At 36.7% G+C, this 21,841-nt stretch overlaps 1 protein-coding gene across 8 annotated transcripts in view; it reads right to left on the bottom strand.

The window, feature by feature from the left end:
- The window catches only part of BAZ2B (bromodomain adjacent to zinc finger domain 2B), a 331,981-nt gene that overhangs the window by 127,023 nt on the left and 183,117 nt on the right, over positions 1–21,841 (bottom strand). For 3 of the 8 annotated variants that reach the window (XM_010379122.2, XM_030916308.1, XM_030916309.1), the window contains 9 exons: positions 21,035–21,202; positions 19,600–19,793; positions 12,459–12,659; positions 11,750–12,145; positions 5,452–6,058; positions 3,554–3,847; positions 1,892–1,952; positions 1,007–1,115; positions 637–738 (listed from right to left, as the gene is read on the bottom strand). In XM_010379122.2, coding sequence (XP_010377424.2) covers positions 637–738; positions 1,007–1,115; positions 1,892–1,952; positions 3,554–3,847; positions 5,452–6,058; positions 11,750–12,145; positions 12,459–12,659; positions 19,600–19,793; positions 21,035–21,202 — 2,132 coding nt within the window. The remainder of the gene's footprint in view (positions 1–636; positions 739–1,006; positions 1,116–1,891; positions 1,953–3,553; positions 3,848–5,451; positions 6,059–11,749; positions 12,146–12,458; positions 12,660–19,599; positions 19,794–21,034; positions 21,203–21,841) is intronic. The other 5 variants (XM_030916307.1, XM_010379128.2, XM_030916310.1 and 2 more) reach the window with 3 other exon arrangements.

The following is a 21,841-nucleotide window of genomic DNA, read 5'->3' as shown; positions in this document are numbered from 1 at the left end:
ATGAGATCTCCTTGGTGGGTTCTTTTTGCTGACTAGTGAGGATGTATACTTAACACCATAAGCTCAAAGGGAGCTGTGGTGATATGTTCAGAAATGTGCACCAATTAATGTAAAAACTGAATTTCTGCAAAAACCAGAAATTTTATTCACCTAGTTTTAAGAAATGACAAAAAAACTTATCAAACTTGTGAAAATGCAACATATAGTGTGGCATAATCAAATGGACAAGATTCTTCCAAAACACTAGGACATATATATCCTCTTTCGGACTGACTTATAATAATAGGGTCTTCATATTCAAATTAGTTTTTAAAACTAGCTGTACTTTTCAGGAAACTAATGTTTTCCTATATTTCATATGAACATGCAGATTCTTTTTTACCTATATAAACTGTAAAGTTATTGGTTGAATTAATAAAAACAGAAAAAATTTACTTATTTATGAAAAAGATACCTATTATGTCAAAGCTCCTTGTTACTGAAACATAGTTAATTGAGGCCTTAATGAGTGCTTACCACAAAGTTATATGTACTAATTAAAGAAAGGCAATGCTCCAGAGTGTAGTGAAATTTACTTCATTTAGGTTATGGTACTACTTTTTGGTTCAAAGACTATACTTTTTAAAAAGTGGATACCTGCGGTCCATCTCTGGCTTCATAGAAGTCACCCACTCTTATTTTTGCACTGAAGCTGAAATTGTCCCTTGAGATATCCATTATTCCATTTCTGCTGAGATACTGAAAAAATCACATATTTTTCCACTTCAGGTTTTAATAATTACAACCCAGCTTTGATGTATAGCTAGCTTCAGGACACTAATGTTTTGCATATTCTATCAAGGGGCTATAAATTTATAGGAGATCAATTTAGGTTAAGTACAATAGTCCCATACAAGAGAATATTTAGTATCAAGGAACTTTATCTGAGAAAGGAGTACACTTTTTTTTTGTACATGATCATGCTTAATAGGCACCAAATGTACATTATTTGGTGAAAAGTATGTACCTTTATTACTTCAGGGTACTGCCTAAGTTTCTTTCCACATGGAGCATAATATGCTACTTCTCCTTGAAGGCGCCCTCCAAAGTTTCTTATTCTTGTCTCTCTCTGCCAGCTACACATAACAGAAATGAAGGTTATAACATACTTAATTTTAAGACAGCTTTTAAAAATTAAAAATAAGTTAAAGTACACATGTTCTCTAGAAAACATGAAAAATGAAAACAAAAACTCCTCAAACAACCCAAATATATTAACTGTCAAAATTATTTAGATTTCTAGCTAATTCAACTAAAAAATTAATTATTCAATTTATATATTAAACTCCATCAAAATGTTTAGAAATCATAATTGATGACTTTGGGTACTCTGACATTTCAGTAACGTGTCAGTGTGTAGTGATTTTTACATCTGAAAAGCTTTAAGGGAGGAGTAAAGTAAACCTGGCTCTCTGCTGGTTGGGGTGCACATACATTCAGTCTAAAAGCTGTCATTTCTAATTAAACCATTTTAGTCAAACTCTGGTTGAGTCCCTCAATTTTGACCAAAGTAGCTTTTACTGTCCTTTAATTCTATCTTCACAAAAACTTCTCACAATCTCGCTGTACTCTTGCCCTTTGCCATCTGATTTGCTCTTTGTTCTTTATCAGTCATGTTTCTACTTGGCTATATCATCCCACCCCAGCTCTGCCATACCTCCAGGAAACAGGATTAATTTCAGTTTTCTGATATACCAAATTCCTTGCCCTTTGCTCTAGCTCTTCCGCTCTAATAAATACTATGCAGCTATGAACTTCTTTTATTAATTGTAGAGAATGAAAAATCAAGTATATATCAAACATGCATAAATATATGGGGGAAAAAGAAAAAGGGAAACCTTATTTTGCATACCCATATTCCAATGGAATACGCAGTTCACGTTCATCTGTTACTCTTCTTCTTTTGGAAGTGCCTTTAAAAAAATTCAATTGGTTAATATAAAAAATTCAATAATAGAGATAATAATCTTGATCATTTAGAAACTTTTCTTTTAAAAAGTATATGTTAATGACTTGGATTATTTCGTGTATTTCTGTAATTTATACATTATTTTTAGATGGTTTTCAATAAAACACTGTATAAGGCAGGGGTTTTTTTTCTTCTTTTAGGTCTGAATGACAGAATGACAAGTTTTTCTCTCTAAAGAAAATACAATTCAAGGTAAAAATATATACCTTTCCTCTCATTTTGTTATTAAAGAAATGGCTAGAGAAGCAGGACAGAAATAGAGGCTTCAGAAAACTTTTTTAAATTGTTGACTTTGAAAATATGAGTTTTCGGATGCTGAAAAATTTCAACAGCTGGCTCATACATTTAAAGACGATTTAATTTCTATGTTCATATATATCCATAGTCAAAAACACTACCAGGTCTTTTAATTAACCTAAACCACCAAGGAACAGGATTATGATTTTATGTAAAAATTTTCAAAGACCAAGATCAAGTTTCACAAACATAAATAAACTCATCTAAAATTAGTAGGCTATCATACTGGTATGTGGTAAATGAAAGCAAAGCTAGAAATTGACAAGAGGAGAATGAAATAAGTAAAATAAAATATTTTACTGTATATATCTATATTTTCTTAGACATGGAATGAGAACTGAGAGTAGTTTTGGAATATTAAATGTAGAAATGTTTAATGAAGACCTCTAGGAATTTATAAAAAGTCAAATAGGAAAAAAAAGGACATGGCATGTTAATGGAATAAGATTGCGACTCTCTAATAGAAACGACACTGGCTATATGTTGGGCAGATAGCATCTTAAGTAACCAAGTGAGCTTTTTTATAAAGTACAGTTGGCCCTTGAACAACATGGGTTTGAACTGTGTAAGTCCACTTATATTCGGATTTTCCTCCACCTCTGTCACACATGAGACAGCAAGACCAATCCACCTCTTCCTCAGCCTATTCAACATGAAGATGAGAATGAAGATCTTTATAATGATCCACTTCCACGTAATGAAGAGTCAATATATTTTCTCTTGCTTATGATTTTCTTACTAACATTTGTCTTTTCTCTTTATTGTAAGAATACAGCACATAACACATACAACATATATTAATTGACTATTCACGTTATCAGTAAGGCTTCTGATCAATAGTAGGCTAACAGTTAAAATTTTGAGAAGCCAAAAGTTCCATGTAGATTTTCGACTGTGTGTGGAGCCATTGCTCTTAAATCCTGCGTTGTTCAAGGGTCAACTGTACAAAAAAGTCCAACTGTCAATTACATTCTACATTCTAGAAGCACAAACTGAACACAAAAGCAGAAAAGGTTCAAAACCAAAAGAACTGTCATTAATCAGATCCTTAAACTGGAAAATCAGGGGAAAAAAAAGACCAGGTAATGAGTCATATCCGTTGAAAATACATGCTGATCTTCCTTAGCCAACTGAAAATCTAACTTTAATCTTGATTCCAGTGAGATCATCTCCAGAACACTCTATCAATAAAAATTCTTGCTATGGTTTGACTTCTACTTTAGAATAATAAAAATAAAGGGTAGGTACCAGAGTGTGGGCTTGAAGTAAGTGTGGAAGAAGATGTACCAAGAAAAGCAGGTGACTGGGATTCAGAACATAAGGCAGCAGGAGCAGAGCCTGGGGCTTTTGCTATGTGGAGGTTACGAGGTGTTGAGTGAGCTGTGAGACTCATGGAAGGGCTTTTGACAGAGGAAGTTGTTTTATTCAGTTTCATTGAAGTTTTCTCTCCTTCAGTATCACTATCTGATTCATCTTGGTCTTTATCATCATCATCTTCTTCTTCTGATCCTTCTGTATCTGATTCTGAATTACTATCTGATTCTGGGAAGTAAAAGAAGCATTTGTATATTATAACTAGATAATCACCAATAATTTGCAGTTTGTATCTAAATGGGCTAGCTCAGGAACCAGCAACTGTGAATGAGAACTCAAATGAGCAATTTTCCTACAGAGTAAATGTTATAAGCTATTTGAGAACAGTGTATGCAGGCTATAAATCTTCAAAAAATTTTTTTAAAGTGTAAGTTTTACTCAACACTTTAATCATAAAACAGTTCTCATGTGACATTATTCACATGATGAGTTCTGCTTGGTGTCAAAATAATTTTTTATTTAATGGAAAAACTAAAGTAAACAGGGATTAAATTGACTATTCAAACTAACAGATTCCAATGGCTTATGAAGTACAGTAAGTCAAATATGAGGAAGAGAAATCTGGAACTACCATCATACTTCCATTTGGGCTCTGGAGTAAAAGAAAACCAGTTTCAACACGAGATTCTTGGCTTTTTGGCTGCAGTTTTTCTATTTTACATACAAGACTTCATCAGGCTTTTCAGGCCTCTCAAAAAACTAGGCCTACAGAAATAATTATAGTAGGATAATTCAATAATTTAAGTTTGTTCTAGCTACGTAGTTCTATGTATGATGCATCCGTTCCTTTAGATATGTAAAATCTATTACTAGATTAAACTTGATAAACATAGGAGTAATACTTAGACTGTTTCCTCATAGTTCACAGAACAATAGCTTCTGTGGAATTCTGGTTTGTGTGATACCATTTGCCTATACTGAAATTCACTATAAAAGTTAGTTTTTAAAGTTATGAATATTTATATTTATGATCTATCATACAAAGTCGTTCTATGGAAACCCCAGGAAGAGTGGTTCTTACCCTGAGCATGAAGTTTGTTTTTAACTTATAGACACTATAAATTGTACAGCTGAGTATATTTTCCTATTCAGATTAGCTGCTAAAAAAATTAGTTGAATCTGTAGTTGACCAGTAACAAATCCACAAACATTTATAATATGTATTTCATTTTTGTATTCACAATTTAAGCTCTCTTGTATTTTATGTTTTCAATCTTCTGTGGAATGAGGAGAGGGAAGGAAAATAAAAATGCAAAGAAGTTAACCCCTGATCCAGCAAAAAAAAAAAAAAGTGACTCAAAATTAAATCAGAGAGTCATCTACATGTTATTTAACAAATTTTCTGTTATTGATGGAACATTCATAGAGATTTAGGTTTTTGGTACTTTCTGAATGACTATGACTATAATTTTATCTTTGTTCAAAACAGTTGGTGATACATTTTAACAAGTAGCAGAAGAAACGAAAGAAGAGTGGTCCTGAATGAAATAAAAATTAAGCAAGTTGATGAAATTATGTCTTAATTTATGCATCATTTGTATTCATCCTAAAGTGATTATTTGTTTAATGTCAAATGAATAACAGCTGAGAATCTGACTTAGGATTTCCAGTATCAATTACTCCCGTATTTTATGAGCTCATTATAGAAATGCACAAAGCTGTGTGAAACATAGTAAATCACACTGATTTTAAGTCTGAATTAAGAAATGCTTTAAAATGTCTGGTTCATATAGCATTTAGAGAAATACTTTAAATTTTAAAATGAAAATAACCTGATTGGCTGTCATCAGATTCATCATCTTCATCATCTTCATCATCTTCTTCCTCATCATCTTCCTCTTCATCCTCATTTGAATCTTCAGAATCTCTACTACTGGGAATGTCTGAATCTGTTCCTCTGAATTGTTCCACTAAAGGTTTTGCAGGATGGGAGTGATGCTGTGTTTTTACCGGGTTTACATTATTGCTAACTGCTTTTTCCTTCCCTTGACTATGCAGGATGGGAGAGGCAGAGGGCATTACAGGTGTCTGATTGCCAGGGGTTCTTCTCCCACTTGTACTCAAATTTACAGGTGAGGAAAAAGGGGTGCTACTTGCAGCAGCAATGTTTTCATTAATCTTGCTCTGCATTTTAGTTTTGGTAGTAAGTGCTAAAGGAGCTTCTTGAATGACACTTTGAATAACTCCATTTGGTTGGTGATTACCTAAAAGTGCATTTGTCAAGAATGGATTTGGGTGGTTGTTTTCTAATGTTTGTTTTGGATGTGCTGGTGAACTAGAGGTTGCTTTTGGATTTGACAAAGCTGCAATAACCTTCTTCAGGCTCTTAGATGACTCTTGTTTCTTTAACTGTGATGGGAATGCCTGTTTATATTGTTCCTGTTGAAACATAAGTTAAAAAACACAACAAAATGTACCACAAAACAAAGATTGCTTTTATTTGCTTTCAATATCTGAAAACAAATTACAGCTATCATATCACACACAAATTTAAATCATGATATACAAGTGCTATAAAAGTAGCAACAGCTATGACTAGTTGGTTGCTACATTTTGGCTGTAACTAAATAAAATTTAATTAGCTTTTCCCCCTTAAAAATTATATGCCTTTTGACTATCCTCCTTGCTTTACTGTTGCTTCCATTTTCACAATAATCCAAACCTAAAACCATTTTCTTTGCATGAAATAGCCTCCTCTTAGAAATTTCAAGCTGACAAAATACTGTTTATTCTTCAAGATCCAAATCAAGAAGCTGTCCAAATTTCCCAGCATTCTTTGCCTCTTTCCTTTGAGCTCCTTTACCTCTTTATACAGATGCTCCTCAGCTTGCCATGGGGTGACTTCCCCATAAACTCATCGAAAGTTGAAAATATCATTAAGTCAAAAATAGATACAATACACCTAACCTACCAAACATCATAGCTTAGTCTAGGCTACCTTAAATATACTGAAAACACTTACATTAGCCTAAAGTTGAGCAAAATAATCTACCAACACAGTACACTGTAGAGTATCGGTTGTCTGCCCTCATTATCATGTGGCCAAGCAGGAGCTGCGGCTCACTGCTGCTGCCCAGCATCAAGGGACTATTGTACCGATTTCTACTGAATGTGTATAGCATTTACACCATTGTAAAGTTGAAAGATCATAAGTCAAACAATTCTTTTTTTTTTTTTTTTTTTTTGAGATGTAGTCTTGCTCTGTTGCCAGGCTGGAGTGAAGTGGCGCGATCTCGGCTCACTGCAACCTCCACCTCCCGGGTTCAAGCGATTGTTCTGCCTCAGTCTCCCAAGTAGCTGGAACTACAGGCATGCACCACCATGCCCAGCTAATTTTTGTATTTTTAGTAGAGATAGGGTTGCACCACGTTGGCCAGGACGGTCTCGAACTCCTGACTTGTGATCCGCCTGCCTCGGCCTCCCAAAGTGCTGGGATTACAGGTGTGAGCCACTGCGCCCAGCCAAGTCAAACAAGTTTAAGTTGGCGACTATATGTACTCTTATGCCACACCACCTTTAGTATACATAGCATATGTCTATATGCCTGAAACCTCTAAGGAGATAACTTAACATCTTTGATAAATTCCTCAGGGTAGAAATACTCATTTATTCACCTTTATGGTCTTCCTAAGACATTGCTCAGAACCCTGTGCTTGGTATATGCTCAAAAAACAATTTTAGGTTGCTGAATGAGTAACTTCCTGAGCAAGAACTTCTTTGAAGCAAAGATTTAAGACACTAAGCTGGTGGAAATGGACATTCAACATTCTGTGGGATCTACTTTAGTGTGCCTTTGCATAGTAACGTTCCAGAGTAAACAATTTAGAAAAATACAATTTTCTTGGAAAAGATTATAAACCATTAAGCCATAAAATTTATGTCTATAAAGAAACAAAAACTTATTTAACTATTAGAATCTCCTTGAAAACAATACAATCATGATTTTTATTAAGCTACTATGATTAAAATATTACATAAAAATAAACAGGAGCAGAATTATTAAGATCTTTTCAGTTAACAGAAGGAGTTGAATTTCTTAATCTAAGGTAAAATTCTACATTGAAAATGATTGCCTTGAAATTAAAATCAGCAGTGTTGTCAGCATCAGACCTGGGCTCCTAACACTCAAATCAGCAAAGATTTGTGATGGAGATTTCGCAAGTGTAAATGCTGATGGAACGTTATATAAAATACTTACTAAATATTGTATTTATTCTTCTTATTATTATTTTTAGACAGAGTCTCACTCTGTCACCCAGGCTGGAGTGCAGTGGCACGATCTTGGCTCGTTGCAACTCCCACCTCTTGGGTTCAAGGCTGCCTCAGGTTCCCAAGTAGCTGAGACTACGGATGCGTGCCATCATACCTGGCTAATGTTTTTGTTTTTTTGGTTTTTTTTTTTTTTTTTGAGACAGAGTCTCTCACTCTGTCTCCAGGCTGGAGTGCAGTGGCGCGATCTTGACTCACTGCAACCTCTGCCTCCCCGGCTCAAGTGATTCTCCTGCCTCAGCCTCCCAAGTAGCTGGGACTACAGGCGCATGCCACCACACCCAGCTAATATTTATATTTTCAGTAAAGATGGGGTTTCACTATGTTGGCCAGGATGGTCTCGATATCTTGACCCTGTGATCCACCTGCCTTGGCCTCCCAAAGTGCTGGGATTACAGACGTGAACCACCGCACCCAGCCCTTTTTTTTGGATTTTTAGTAGAGAAGGGGTTTCACCATGTTGGCCAGGCTGGCCTTGAACTCCTGACCTCACGTGATCCACCTGCTCTTGGCCTCCCAAAGTACTGGGATTACAGGCATGAGCCACCGCACTCAGCCTGAAATACTTATTAAATATTTTAAAGCAGCAGAACTAACAAGCAGTAAGCAATGTAAGCTTTTTCATTTATGAAAAACAACTGGTCGGGCGCGGTGGCTCAAGCCTGTAATCCCAGCACTTTGGGAGGCCGAGACGGGTGGATCACGAGGTCAGGAGATCGAGACCATCCTGGCTAACATGGTGAAACCCCGTCTCTACTAAAAAAAAAACAAAAAACTAGCCGGGCGAGGTGACAGGCACCTGTAGTCCCAGCTGCTCGGGAGGCTGAGGCAGGAGAATGGCGTAAACCCAGGAGGCGGAGCTTGCAGTGAGCTGAGATCCGGCCACTGCACTCCAGCCTGGGCAACAGAGCGAGACTCCGTCTCAAAAAAAAAAAAAAAAAAAACAAAACTATGCTGTATTAGTTTAGAAATTAAGATAATTCTTTGCAAATAAAAACTGTCACAAAATATTTGTACCTAAGGCAATATCTTACAAAGAGAAAGTGCTTAATTAGTAATTATTCAGTAAATTACAGAAAATTATACTAGTTAGATGTACTTTTTCGATGTAATTTTATAGCAAAATTCTTACATAAAATACTTTAATATATACAAGATGTAAATTTTCAGCAGAAAAATGAGTGGTTTCATCTGTTAGAACATAATTATGTAATAATTTTGTAATCTTTTTTTATAGGTAGTAAGTTTTCCTTCTAAACATACAGGTCCAAAGGGCCATGAAAACCAAAGTCCCTTTAGTTTTGTATTTTAATTTTCTGCAACAATTACAGTGTTCCTCACTGTAATTCTAAAGAATCACTTCCCATATATTGACACCAATAAGTTTTTAATAACAGCCAAAGATTTCTATATTTTATTCAAATTGCTCTTTTATAGTACACATATTATCATTTTTAAAATCAGGGGTGATGTGTAAAAAGGAGATGGAGAGAAATTTGAGACCTGTATAGTAGCAAACCTCTTGCTGCTTTAAGATATCCATTTGGTGCCAGGCGCGGTGGCTCACGCCTGTAATCCCAGCACTTTGGGAGGCCGAGGCAGGCAGATCACTTGAGGTCAGGAGTTTGTGACTAGCCTGGCCAACATGGTGAAACCGCATCTCTACTGAAAATATAAAAATTATCTGGGGGTGGTGGCAGGCGCCTGTAGTAGCAGCTACTTGGGAGGCTGAGGCAGGAGAATGCTTAAGCCGGGGAGGCGGAGCTTGTAGTGAGCCGAGATAGCACCACTGCACCCCAGCCTCGGCAACAGAGCGAGACTCTGCCTAAAAAAAAAAAAAAAAAAAACCCATTTGGACGGGAAGAGGAGACGAGTTCCAAAATCTGTCCTACCTCCAAGCTCTTGCTCCCCGAGACCCTGTAGATCACAAAAAGTCCTCCAGATAAAAGTTGATAAAAGAGGGCCAGCGCAGTGGCTCATGCCTGTAATCCCAGCACTTTGGGAGGCCAAGGAGGGCGGATCATGAGGTCAGGAGATCGAGACCATTCTGGCTAACATGGTGAAACCCCGTCTCTACTAAAAATACAAAAACAATAGCCGGGTGTGGTGGTGGGCACCTGTAGTCCCAGCTACTTGGGAGGCTTAGGCAGAAGAATGGCGTGAACCCGGGAGGTGGAGCTTGCAGTGAGCCGAGGCCGAGATCGCGCAACCGCACTCCAGCCTGGGCGGCAGAGTGAGACTCTGCCTTAAAAAAAAAAATGTTGATAAAAGAAAGCTGACATAAGATCTACAAAATTCCACTCCTGGTCTATGTATGCAATCAATCTATATGGATTTAAGTTACATTGTCTTCAGTGTAAGGGTACTGAAGGATTCAATGATTAAGTAACCTTTAAGAAAATAACGAACTAATGAGGGATGCAGGTAGGTACCTCTAACTCAATAACAGGTACTGACAAAGAGAAGGTAATCTTTTAGAGTTGAGTCTAATGTGAATGTCCAATTTTATCATCTGTAAATGAGGATAATATTAGTAGCACTCACAGATGTTATAACCTATAAGTTAATATATGTTCAGCAATTAAAACAATGGCTGGCAAACAGTAAATGCTCTACAAGTGTTATCTAATTAAGTTGCCTAATGATAATGTTTGTAATATTGTGTTCAAACATAATGGTTTGCTACTCTAGGCTGATTCTAGAATACAAAGCAATATTCATTTAATTATTAGAATTTTGCTGGACATATGAATGTAGTCTATGTAGTAAAATCAACAGCAAGAAAAACAAAGATGAGAAAATTCTCTGAAGAGCATTTCCAGTGTTTGTGTAAGTAGAAGTTATATTTCATATAATTCATTGAGAATGGCAAAGGAATTTTTTTTTTTTTTTTTTTTTTTGGTAGAGACAGGGTCTCACTATGCGGTGGAGGTTGGTCTCAAACAGTCCTGGGCTCAAACAGTCCTTCTGCCTTGGCTCCCAAAGTGCTGGGATTACAGGTGTGAACCACCATGTTTGGCCAGAAAAGTGATTCTTTATGAAGGGTTTTTACACTTAAAATGTATACATTCTAGAACTATAGAGGTAAATTACTTGAGTCCATTTTTTTGAAAAAGAATATATTTGGCTGGATGTGGTGGCTCACGCCTGTAATCCCAGCATTTTGGGAGGCCGAGGCAGGCAGATCACTTGAGGTCAGGAATTCGAGATCAGCCTGGCCAACATGGTGAAACCCCATCTTTACTAAATATACAAAAATAAGCCTGGTGTCGTGACGCACGCCAGTAGTCCCAGCTATTAGGAAGGCTGAGGCAGCAGGATCACTTGGATCCGGGAGGTGGAGGTTGCAGTGAGCTGAGATTGAGCCCCCGCCCTCCAGCCTGGGCAACAGATCGAGACCCTGTCTCAAAAAAAAAAAAAAAAAAAAAAAAAAAAAATTGATATTAGGAAAAAAAGGACATTAATTTTAAACCCAAGTAATTGTGAAGCTTGTCTTATTCAAACATACTTATCCCCTTATTTCTAAATCCTTAGATCTTGGGTGTGGGGGCTTACCTTAGGGATGGGTTGCAGGGGAGCTAGAATGACATGATTGCATTGCCAAAAATACATTAAACAGATACATATATGAATATAAAATCAGAGACATTTAGTTTTCTGATGTACATATTCTATTCCTGGAGACTAAGAAGGTATAAAAATGAGGGTAGAATTTAACTTAAACTTGTGTATTATAAGACAATATAGAAGCTCTATCTGTTTCTAGTAGTAAAATTCTTGTACAAATAATTTGTAACTCACCCGTTTGGATCTCAATTCACTGGTCAATGAACTAGATTCTTCAGAGGTATTTTTATTCCCTGCTTTAAGAACATCAGGAGAAGGAACTATGAGTTTCATGTAAGTTTCCTTTTTGGCTTGATTTACCAAAGATAAAGGTTTCACATTGGACACCAATCCCGTAGACTGTATCACACTGGTGTGTTTGTTCACAGATTCCTCCTTTGCCTGAGAGCTTTGGAAAATAAATGGAAGCTGCTGTGACAAAACCTGAGGCTGCTTCTGCTGGGATTGGAATGATGAGTGAGTCTGGGATTCAGACACAAGAGGTAATGGCTGGTGTATTCTTTTTTCCTGGGCTTTTTCAGTTGCTTTCTGTCCATCTGCTTTTGGGTCTGAAATACCATGTAATAGCACCTAGAAATAAAAATGCAAAGGTAAGTTCCTAACATCTATTAAGATAAAGACTATCAAGCAGTAAAACCTGGAGATAAAAACGGATACTTTGAAAGTGTTCCTAATGCCTTATGATAATATCTAAAAATCTAAAAATTCATAGAAGAAATACCATATGTCCCTTTAAAAATATTTCTTCATCTTCTTTCTTGGGCAAAAGTATGAGCTCAAAGTAATAATTAACTTTAAAACTACAGACTTTGAGAGTCAAGATAAACCAGTTAATTTCTAAATATGAATAATGTTTGGATACTGTCCATGAAAAAAATTATACCTGGTTGTTACTTTTATGTTGTGCTTCACTCTCTGAATCAGAATCATCATCTTCACTTTCTTCAATACTTTGATCTTCTTCCTCTTCATCTTCTAGATCATCTGAATCACTACTACTAATGCCTTCACTTGAGGTGTCTGATGATGTGCCTGAATCACTATCACTGTTGCTGGAACTTTCCATTGCTTTCTTCCTTGGTTTCTGGATAACGACAAGGTAGTTGGCAAGACTTTATTTTTCGAAAACATTCAAGTTTCAATAAAAGGTATGCTCTTTTTAATTTTCAAATGCTATTTTCAATCTCAAAATGTCATTGTAGGAAAAAGTCACATATTGTAAGGATAATTATTTAACAAACTGATCAACTTAACTTACATGACAGAACTTCTCAATAAAAAGTACAAGCTCTGTCATGTAGAATATTGAAAATATCAATACAGCATATGTGTAGATGTATTCATATGGCTGCTAATCTTCAAAATGTGCGACAGACTAAAAAGATCAGTTCACAAAATGATTCCAACTAGGACACATACATCAAAAGTTACACATTTAATCTTCTTTCTTTTTGCAGTGAGTCAGTAGCCAAACATTTACCTATAACATGCCACACACACCTTTCTGGGTGTGTCCAAGACTGAGTTCTTGCCTTCAAGAAACTTACTAGTGCTGGTGATAGGGGAGTATAGACAGATACTTAACATAAAAACAAATCATTCCATATAATAATAAGTGCTGTAAAGAAGATAAAGTAGGGTAGCAATAGTCTTATGCGGCTGCTTTAGTTAGGGTCAAGGAATTTAACTGTTTATGTTTCATTTCAGAAAAGATTAAAAAAGGTAGAAGACAAGGTAGATAAAAATAAAGAGAGATATTTATTTCTGGAACAGTTAAGACTCTGCAAGAAAAATAAAATCTAAAGCTGGTAGAAAGTGGCATTAGGTCACATAAATGTGAAGTTTTGTGTTCAAGAACACACAATAGTAGTGGATAAAAACAGGAAAAATCATGAGATGAATTATAACAAATTAACAAACCAATCAATTAACTTAGAACTCCTCAATAAAAAGTACAAGCTCTGTCATGTAGAACATTGAAAATATTTATAATTATTTAACAAAGGGAAAGTTAAAATTTCACCAATAGAAAGACTGAAAAGGAGAAACATTTAAATGATGGAGCAAGAATATTAAGTACAATCTAGGAACATTTAATGGCATTTGCTGATAAAGAACAAAATATAGAAAGAATAACAATAAGTTACAAAAGTTATGATCTTAACAGAAATACATCCTTTCATGACTACTCAGGATTGGGGAATGAAATACAGTAATATATCTCTACAATAGAAAGCCAAATTGAAGCCACGGTTACAGATTGCAAATCTATAGTCTTTTTATTGTGTCTTCTGAACACTGATTCAGGTAACATTCATATAGTGAGGATAGTCACTCCCGCCATTATATTCTGTTTGCAATGACTCTGTTTTTTTATTTTTTTGAGACACAGTCTCGCTTTGTCGCCCAGGCTGGAATGCAGGGGCGAGACCTCAGCTCACTGCAACCTCTGCCTCCCGGGTTCAAGCAATTCTCTGCCTCAGTCTCCCGAGTAGCTGGGAGTACAGGCACCCGCCACCATGCCCAGCTAATTTTTGTATTTTTAGTAGAGACAGGGTTTTCCCATCTTGGCCAGGCTGGTCTTGAACTCCTAACCTTATGATTCACCCACCTCGGCTTCCCAAAGTGCTGGGATTACAGGCGTGAGCCACCACAGCCAGCCTTGCAATGACTCTGTTTTAACTGCTCCAAACCAGCTAACAGAAGGCCTCCTTCAAAGATACATACTTCAATAAGCAGACTAATAGTTCCCATCATTTCTTGAGTTTTCTTCCCTCAAAGTAGGTAAGGCAGGAATGAGAAACTGAATTGGAATTGTATGGGAACCACAAGATGAGAAAGATCACAAGGTAGAGATTAAAGGGAAATAATAATATATTAATATTAAGACTACCATTTGTTTGTCAAAGAAACAGCTACTTCTTTGCAACCAAAATCTGTTGTAGTTTTCTAAGCATGTATAGCAAGACTGAAAAGCATAAGGTACCTAAATGGAAATAAACATTTTTGTTTTAGTAAGGGACAAGAAAGAAAAGAAATAAGAGAGTGACAGTGATTTAGCAGAGAAAAATTAACTCCTATTTAAATGCCCAAGGAATAAGTGTGTAGCTTTTTATTTAAAGGTGGCATGAGAAATGGGGACTATACTCCCCAGGAATAGTCATCCAGAGGTGCTGGTTCTGAAGCTTTAGGGTGCATAACAATCCTGAGTCCCACTTCTAAACTGGGCACTTAATGTGATTCTGATGCAGGGAGTGTCTGCCGAGCGTACTTTCGCCATGTGTAAAGAGTTCTAGTTTGATAAGGTAACACATTTAGCACTCACTAAAATAAGGAGCAATGAGAAGTGTGAGTATTAGAGAAATAGGGAAAAGATGGGTTTGTATCACAGTTTATTAATTTTCCCCCATCCACTCTGGGAAAACTTTTCAGAATCCTCTCCTTGAACTTTCATTTCACTGTATACTTATTTCTTTTAACAACGAAACAAATACATATTCAAGGCTATGATGTACCAGGCATAGTTGCTCAAGTCTCTGGGGATACAAGGGTGTGAGAAACAGACACCAGTTCTGCTTAGAGAACTGGAAGAAGAGAATCAACAAACAATTTAAATAAATGTTTTGAGCGATAAATACCATGAGTAAAACAGAATAACTGGACAGACAATGTGTGCTGGGGAGTGGAGTGGGGCTTTGCTTTATACGTAGTCATCTCCCGAGGGAGAGCAAGAGCCAATCACCCAAGGACATAAGAGAAGAGCCTTTCAAGATGGGAATCCATCCTGTAAAACTGAAATTCTATACCTATTAACTCTTTTCATCTTGTAAAACAAATTCTGTATCTATTAAACACTAACTTCGCACACCTCCTTCCATGCTAGCCACTGGTAACAATCGTTCTACTTTGGTCTATAATTCTGATAAGTCTAAGTACCTCAAATAAGTGGAATCATACAGTACAGTCTTTGTCTTTTGGTGTCTGGCTTACTTCACTTTGTATAATAATGTCCTCAAGGTTCATCCATGTTGTAGCAAATATCAGAATTTCCTTCCTTTTTAAAGCTGGATAATATTAACATGTATGTATGTATGTATGTATGTGTGTATGTATACACATGCATCTCCTCCCATATTTTGCTTATCCAGTTATCTGTTGATAGACACTTCCGTTGTGTCTACATTTCAGCTATTCTGGACAATGCTGCTATGAGTATGGGTGTACAGAGACCTCTTTGAGACCCTGCTTTCAATTTTGGGGGGTACATACCCAGAAGTAGAATTACAGAATCACATGGTAATTTAATTTTTAGTTTTTTGAGGAATTGTCATACTGTTTTCCACAGTGGCAATACCACTTACTATTCCCTAACACGTAATATTTTCAAACCATAAAAAACCAGATATGCTTGTAAAGGTTTTTTTGGTTGCTGTGGTAAGAATAACTTGTACGACAGTTGGAATAAAACTCATTCAACCTTAAATTGTTTTATTTTTTCTTAACAGGCTGTATATTTTAGTCTTAATTTAATTATTTAAAATATCAATATTTATTCTAAATGCATATGCAGACTATATGAGGGGAATGGACTTAATCAGTGACTTTCAATGAGAATGGCTGAGATAAGTACCCCACCTCCCATGGAAGGTATCAAAATTAGCTGAAGAACATTTTTTTCAAACTACACATGAAAAGAATGAATGAAGCAACTTTTTTAAAAAGTTTTAAAAACTGAAAAAATATTGGGTGCAAAAGTATAGGATTTTCTTCTTTAGTTCCAATGCCCTTTATCTCCATTTTACTTGAACAACCCACTCCCACAAACTCATGCTGAACCACATATCATCTGAAAGTGCTGTTCTTTTGAAATCTTAAGTTCTAGCATGCCTCACTTGAATAGACTATCTCTCTATAATGTTATTTCCACTTAGTTGCCTTAGACACTAATATGGTACCTCAGAATCTATCTCTAAAACTGGGCAGAAAGAGGTGCCTCTGTGAGTTTTCAGTATGTTCTCCTAGTAACAGCTTTTAGTATGACAGCACTAATTCTGTTTAGGAATGTCAATGCAGGTTCCTCATTAGAACTAAGTACAGGAACTGTGTCATATTCATGCCTCCAAGGTCTTGTACAATGCCTTACACATTGTAGAGGCACCAGAGATTTTAGTTGATTTTAGCACTACTCCTTAAGAGGTAGGATAGCATAAGGGTTAAAAGTATGGGCATTTAACTTTTAGAAGCACATATAAAAATGCATCCAATGATATGATGCCTGGGATTTGGTTCAAAATAGTATGGGAATCAGAAATGGATGGTTTCAGTCAGTGTCTGGCATCAGAGAAACTGCCAGCAGCTCAGAGACAGGCCCTTAGTGCTTACACTAATGAGACTGCCATTGAAACAAATCCTATGGGAGAAGAGCCAAGAGCAGGTAAAGAGCAACAGGTGGAGAGTATGACACTGATACCTGTGTCCCTGGGAGGAAACAATTAAGAATATTTTATCATGTTTGCTTGAGTGCTCAGTGGTGTGGGTTGAAAGGGAAATAAAATGGTTGTTTTGGGGTCTGTGTACAGTACTTTTGCATTTTTGTGATGGGTATTGTCAAGCTTCTTAGCATTACCAGATGGCCTTCCCCCAAGTCTTCATATAAGCATGCTATACTCTGGAAAATGTTTTCTACTGAGAAGGAAATTTAAAGATTTAGAGGAAATATATCTATGAAATATGCTCAGCAAAAGAAAATAAATGTATTTGTTCAGTTTTGTTTCATTTGTTCTCGAAAATATATGGAGCTTGGTGCTGCCTTGAAAAATGATAAAGAAAAGTTTGATAAAGTAGTTCTTATGGATTACAAATTGGAGTATAAGAGGCATGTAGCTCAGATTTAAAGTTCAGATCAACGTCATCTGCAGTCAATGGCTACCCATATCTTGCTATTCTTGTTATGATGTATCAGAAGCTTCCTGTCACAATATTACAGCTGAGATGGTGAAGAACATCATGTGTGTAGGATCACAAACTTTTGACTGTCTTCCACTGGAAAACCAGGCCCTGAAAGCAGTTTTTATAAAACAGAGAAGAGAAGACACAACTCTTATCGTTGTTTCCCAAATGTTTGCAGCTGATGACAAGGCTTTAACTCGGACTTCTCATTCAAGAAGAAATCAGAAATTGGAGCAGACCAAATCCACTGATAAGAGTGATCTAATACATAATATGCTAGGTCATATAGTTAGAGGCTTCTCAGCTTACTTGGTTAGATAAATGAAACCTGGACTCAGTGATGACATACATTTTATAAAGTTGAGATGTCACAGCTTCTGGCATAATATGGAAGAGGGAATCCAAAAGTGTAGAGTGATCAGAATGTAGAAATAAATTTACCACCTGCAAACTGCATACCCACCCTACTACTGGAACCAGTTAAAGAGCCAACAAGATCTACTCAGGAGGAAGAAACCACATTAACAATCAGAACAGGAAAAATTTGACATAAAGAATTATGGATTAATAACAGAAGATTAACTACTAGGAGGGATAAAGTGACCTCTAAATAATACAGGCAAAGGAGATGTAGGAATATGTACTTTTCATAGGGCTAAGGTAGAATAATTAAATAAAGATAAACTTGGAAAAGGGACTTTTTCCTCCAACCCCTTCATTCACCCAAGGCTGAGTTTCACACTTTGTAGGAGAAGATGTGGCTATTGCCCATTGGATGGCAGAGAAACTCAATGAGGTATCACAGTCAAGGCTGACACACATAAAACACTGCTTGCTAAGATACCAGAAAAACATGGCTGGGAACTTGTCAGCTACAGTGGCAGTAAAATTAGCTTGAAAGCTACCTACTTTCCGAAACTTGATAGTAAACTGCCTCCTGAGATGCCAATGAAACTCACCAGATGGTGTACTAGTCACTACTGGGTCTCCCGACCACCACTGGATCTCCTGGCCACCACCAGTAGAGAAGCTGTCAGCCAGCAAGGAAGCCACCCATTGGCAGCCACAGCATAATTAAAAGAAGAAAACACTAGAACCAGAAAAAGAAGTCCCAGCCACATGTGGTTGCTCATGCCTGCGATTCCAGCACTTTGGAAGGCTGAGGCGGTGGATCCCTTGAGCTCAGGTGTTCAAGACCAGCCTTGGCAACATAGTGAGACCCCATCTCTGCAAAAAATATAAAAATTATCTGGGTGTGGTAGCATGCACCTGTAGTCCCAGCTACTAGGGAAGCTGAGGTGGGAAGATAACTTAAGCCTGGGAGGTGGAAGTTGCAGTGAACCGAGATTCTGCCACTGCACTCCAGCCAGTGCAACAGAGTCAGACCCTGTCAAAGGAGAAGAAGAAAGAAGAAAAGAAGAAAAAAGAAGAAAGAAGAAGAAAAAGACGTACCATCTTCTTCCAGTGTTCTTCCAGGACTGTCTACTAACAAGGACTAAGATTGCAACAAGTGGCAAACCGGAAAAGAGTTATTTAGAGCTGAGAGGCAATAAATTGATAACTTGCAAAGTTGGGGATATATATGAAATAAAACTGGCCATGATGTGATAACTGTTGAAGCTGAATAATAGGTACAAATGATTATTCTGTCTACTTTGTGTATTTGAAAGTTTCCATAATAAAAGGTTTTCTTATTCACTCTTTTCTAATGCACTGGAGTTAACCCACTTGCTCTCAAATCCTGGCTGTCACTTAGTGGCTAATTATTTTGGTGCTTTGCTTCTCCATTTGTAATAACAGTAGCTACTTCATTTCAGATATAAGGAGGAGTTAATATATATTATATGAAAAGCAATTAGAGAAGAGTTGATATGCAGTAAATTCTCAATACATTTTATCTATTATTACTATTTGTATTATTTATACTTGTACTGACACCATAAATACACATATCTATAAAAATAAAAGTTGGTAATTCATAAGAAATTAAACCATAGATTTTGTTGATTTGACCTTCAGAATGCTAATCTTATATATATACATCTGTTATATATGTCCTTCCAAGAATAACTTACCTTATCCTTGATTTTGTCAACTCTAGCATCCAAAGGCTGGTTTTTGCTTTGTTCCTGATTACATTTTCGATTTCCTCCACCTGAGCTTGTACTTTTAGTTTGTCCCATGGAACTTGAAGCAGTAGTGGATAGTACAGATGTGTTGATACCAATTACAGATGATGTATTATTTCCATTTATTGACCCATTTACTCCTTGAAAATAAAAATAAACATGCTTATACAATGGAATATTATTGCATCATTTAAAAATGAAGTGCAGATATATGTACAATTGGATGAACTTGAAAACACGGTAAGTGAAAGAAGACAGAAAAGGTCATATTGTATGATTCCATCTATATGAAATATTCGGAATAGGTAAACCTATAGGGACAAAGTGAAAACTGATGGTTTCCAGGGGCTGAGGGAGAGGGGAATGGGGAGCAACTGCTTAATGGGTATAAAGTTTCCTTTTGCAGTGATAAAAATGTTTCAGAACAAGATAGAGGTGGTGTTGTACAACATTGCAAAAGCATTAAATATCACTAAATTGTTCACCTTAAGATGGTTAATATTATGTTAAGTGAATTTCACCTCAGTTAAACAAAATGTTTAGAAAGATAATGAAATGCAAATGTTCTTCTTTTAGAACAAACACTGTAAAACACTTAAGTGAAAAGAAAGATAATAAACCATCTAAAATGTTGTTATAATTTTCAAATTATATTCTAAGAAGTTATTAATTACAGAAATATTAGTGATCATTTAAAAAACAGTACTAGGTTATTAGTTTTAATGAAGTTAACACTTAATTACAGAAAAAGTAACACACTATATTGGGTTACATATAGGGAGGTAATGAAATACAGAGGAAAAAGCAGTGGAATTGGGCTAAAATCCTGACTAGGCCACATCCATATGTAAGCAGTATTTTCTTGAACAACTTATTTGACTTTGGCTGTAAAAATAAAATACTTCTAATCTCAAAGAATTATTGTAAGAATTAAGCAAGAAAATGTGAAAAGGTCTAGCATAACACTATAAAACTGTTATTAAGGCCGGGTGTGGTGGCCTACGCCTATAATCCCAGCACTTTGGGAGGCTGAGGTGTGAGTATTGCTTGAGGCCAGAAGTTTGAGACATCTGGAAACATACAGAGACCCTGTCGCTACAAAAATTAAAAATAAAATTAAAAAATGTAGCTTGGCACAGTGGTACATGTCCTTAGTTCTTGGGAGGCTGGGGCAGGAGGACTGCTTGAGCCCAGGAGGACGAGGCTACAGTAAGCTATGATCACACAACTGCACTCCAGCCTGGGCAAAAGAGTGAGACCTTGTCTCTATTAAAACAAACAAACAAAAACAAAAAACGAAAAAAAGGTATTAAACCTGAACATTATGAAAATATATGACAATGGAAGATTTATAGCCCTTCACTTATGTTAATGTGGATACCTTTTTCGGGACCATTTCGATTACTTTTTCCTGAAGTTCTTGAATGGAATGAAGAAGAATCATGATTCTGGGCTGGGGGAGCAAATAGTGGTGGAATTCCCAGTAATGGTGGAAAGAAGGTTGCTCCTGTACGTGTATGAGCATCGGTTGTTCGCCACCATTCTGCACCTCAAAACCAAACAAACCAACCAAACAAAAATATATAAATTAACTTTCCAGTTAATATCACAATGGCTTTCTATGTTTTATTTCAAAAATAATTCAAGTTTCATCTTGGAACAAAACTGCTGAATTGCTCATACTTCTGATTGTTTTCCTAATTTTAAACAGTAGAACTTGTACACTTAACACTCTTCTCATTAGGCCAGTATCTAAGGATCTTCACTTGGCAGCTTTGTGGAGTTCAAGCTTGGAAAGGATAAAGGTAGTTCACAGTTTAAAAAATGAAAGTGAGGCCGGGCGCGGTGGCTCAAGCCTGTAATCCCAGCACTTTGGGAGGCCGAGACGGGCGGATCACGAGGTCAGGAGATCGAGACCATCCTGGCTAATACGGTGAAACCCTGTCTCTACTTAAAAATACAAAAAACTGGCCGGGCGCGGTGGCTCAAGCCTGTAATCCCAGCACTTTGGGAGGCCGAGACGGGCGGATCACAAGGTCAGGAGATCGAGACCATCCTGGCAAACACAGTGAAACCCCGTCTCTACTAAAAAATACAAAAAACTAGCCGGGCGAGGTGGCGGGCGCTTGTAGTCCCAGCTACTTGGGAGGCTGAGGCAGGAGAATGGTGGGAACCCGGGAGGGGAAGC

Source organism: Rhinopithecus roxellana, chromosome 14 (assembly GCF_007565055.1).
Source record: "Rhinopithecus roxellana isolate Shanxi Qingling chromosome 14, ASM756505v1, whole genome shotgun sequence".
Classification (NCBI taxonomy): domain Eukaryota; kingdom Metazoa; phylum Chordata; class Mammalia; order Primates; family Cercopithecidae; genus Rhinopithecus; species Rhinopithecus roxellana.
Note: the sequence above shows the minus strand (reverse complement) of the source record. Positions and strands in the feature narration are given on the sequence as shown.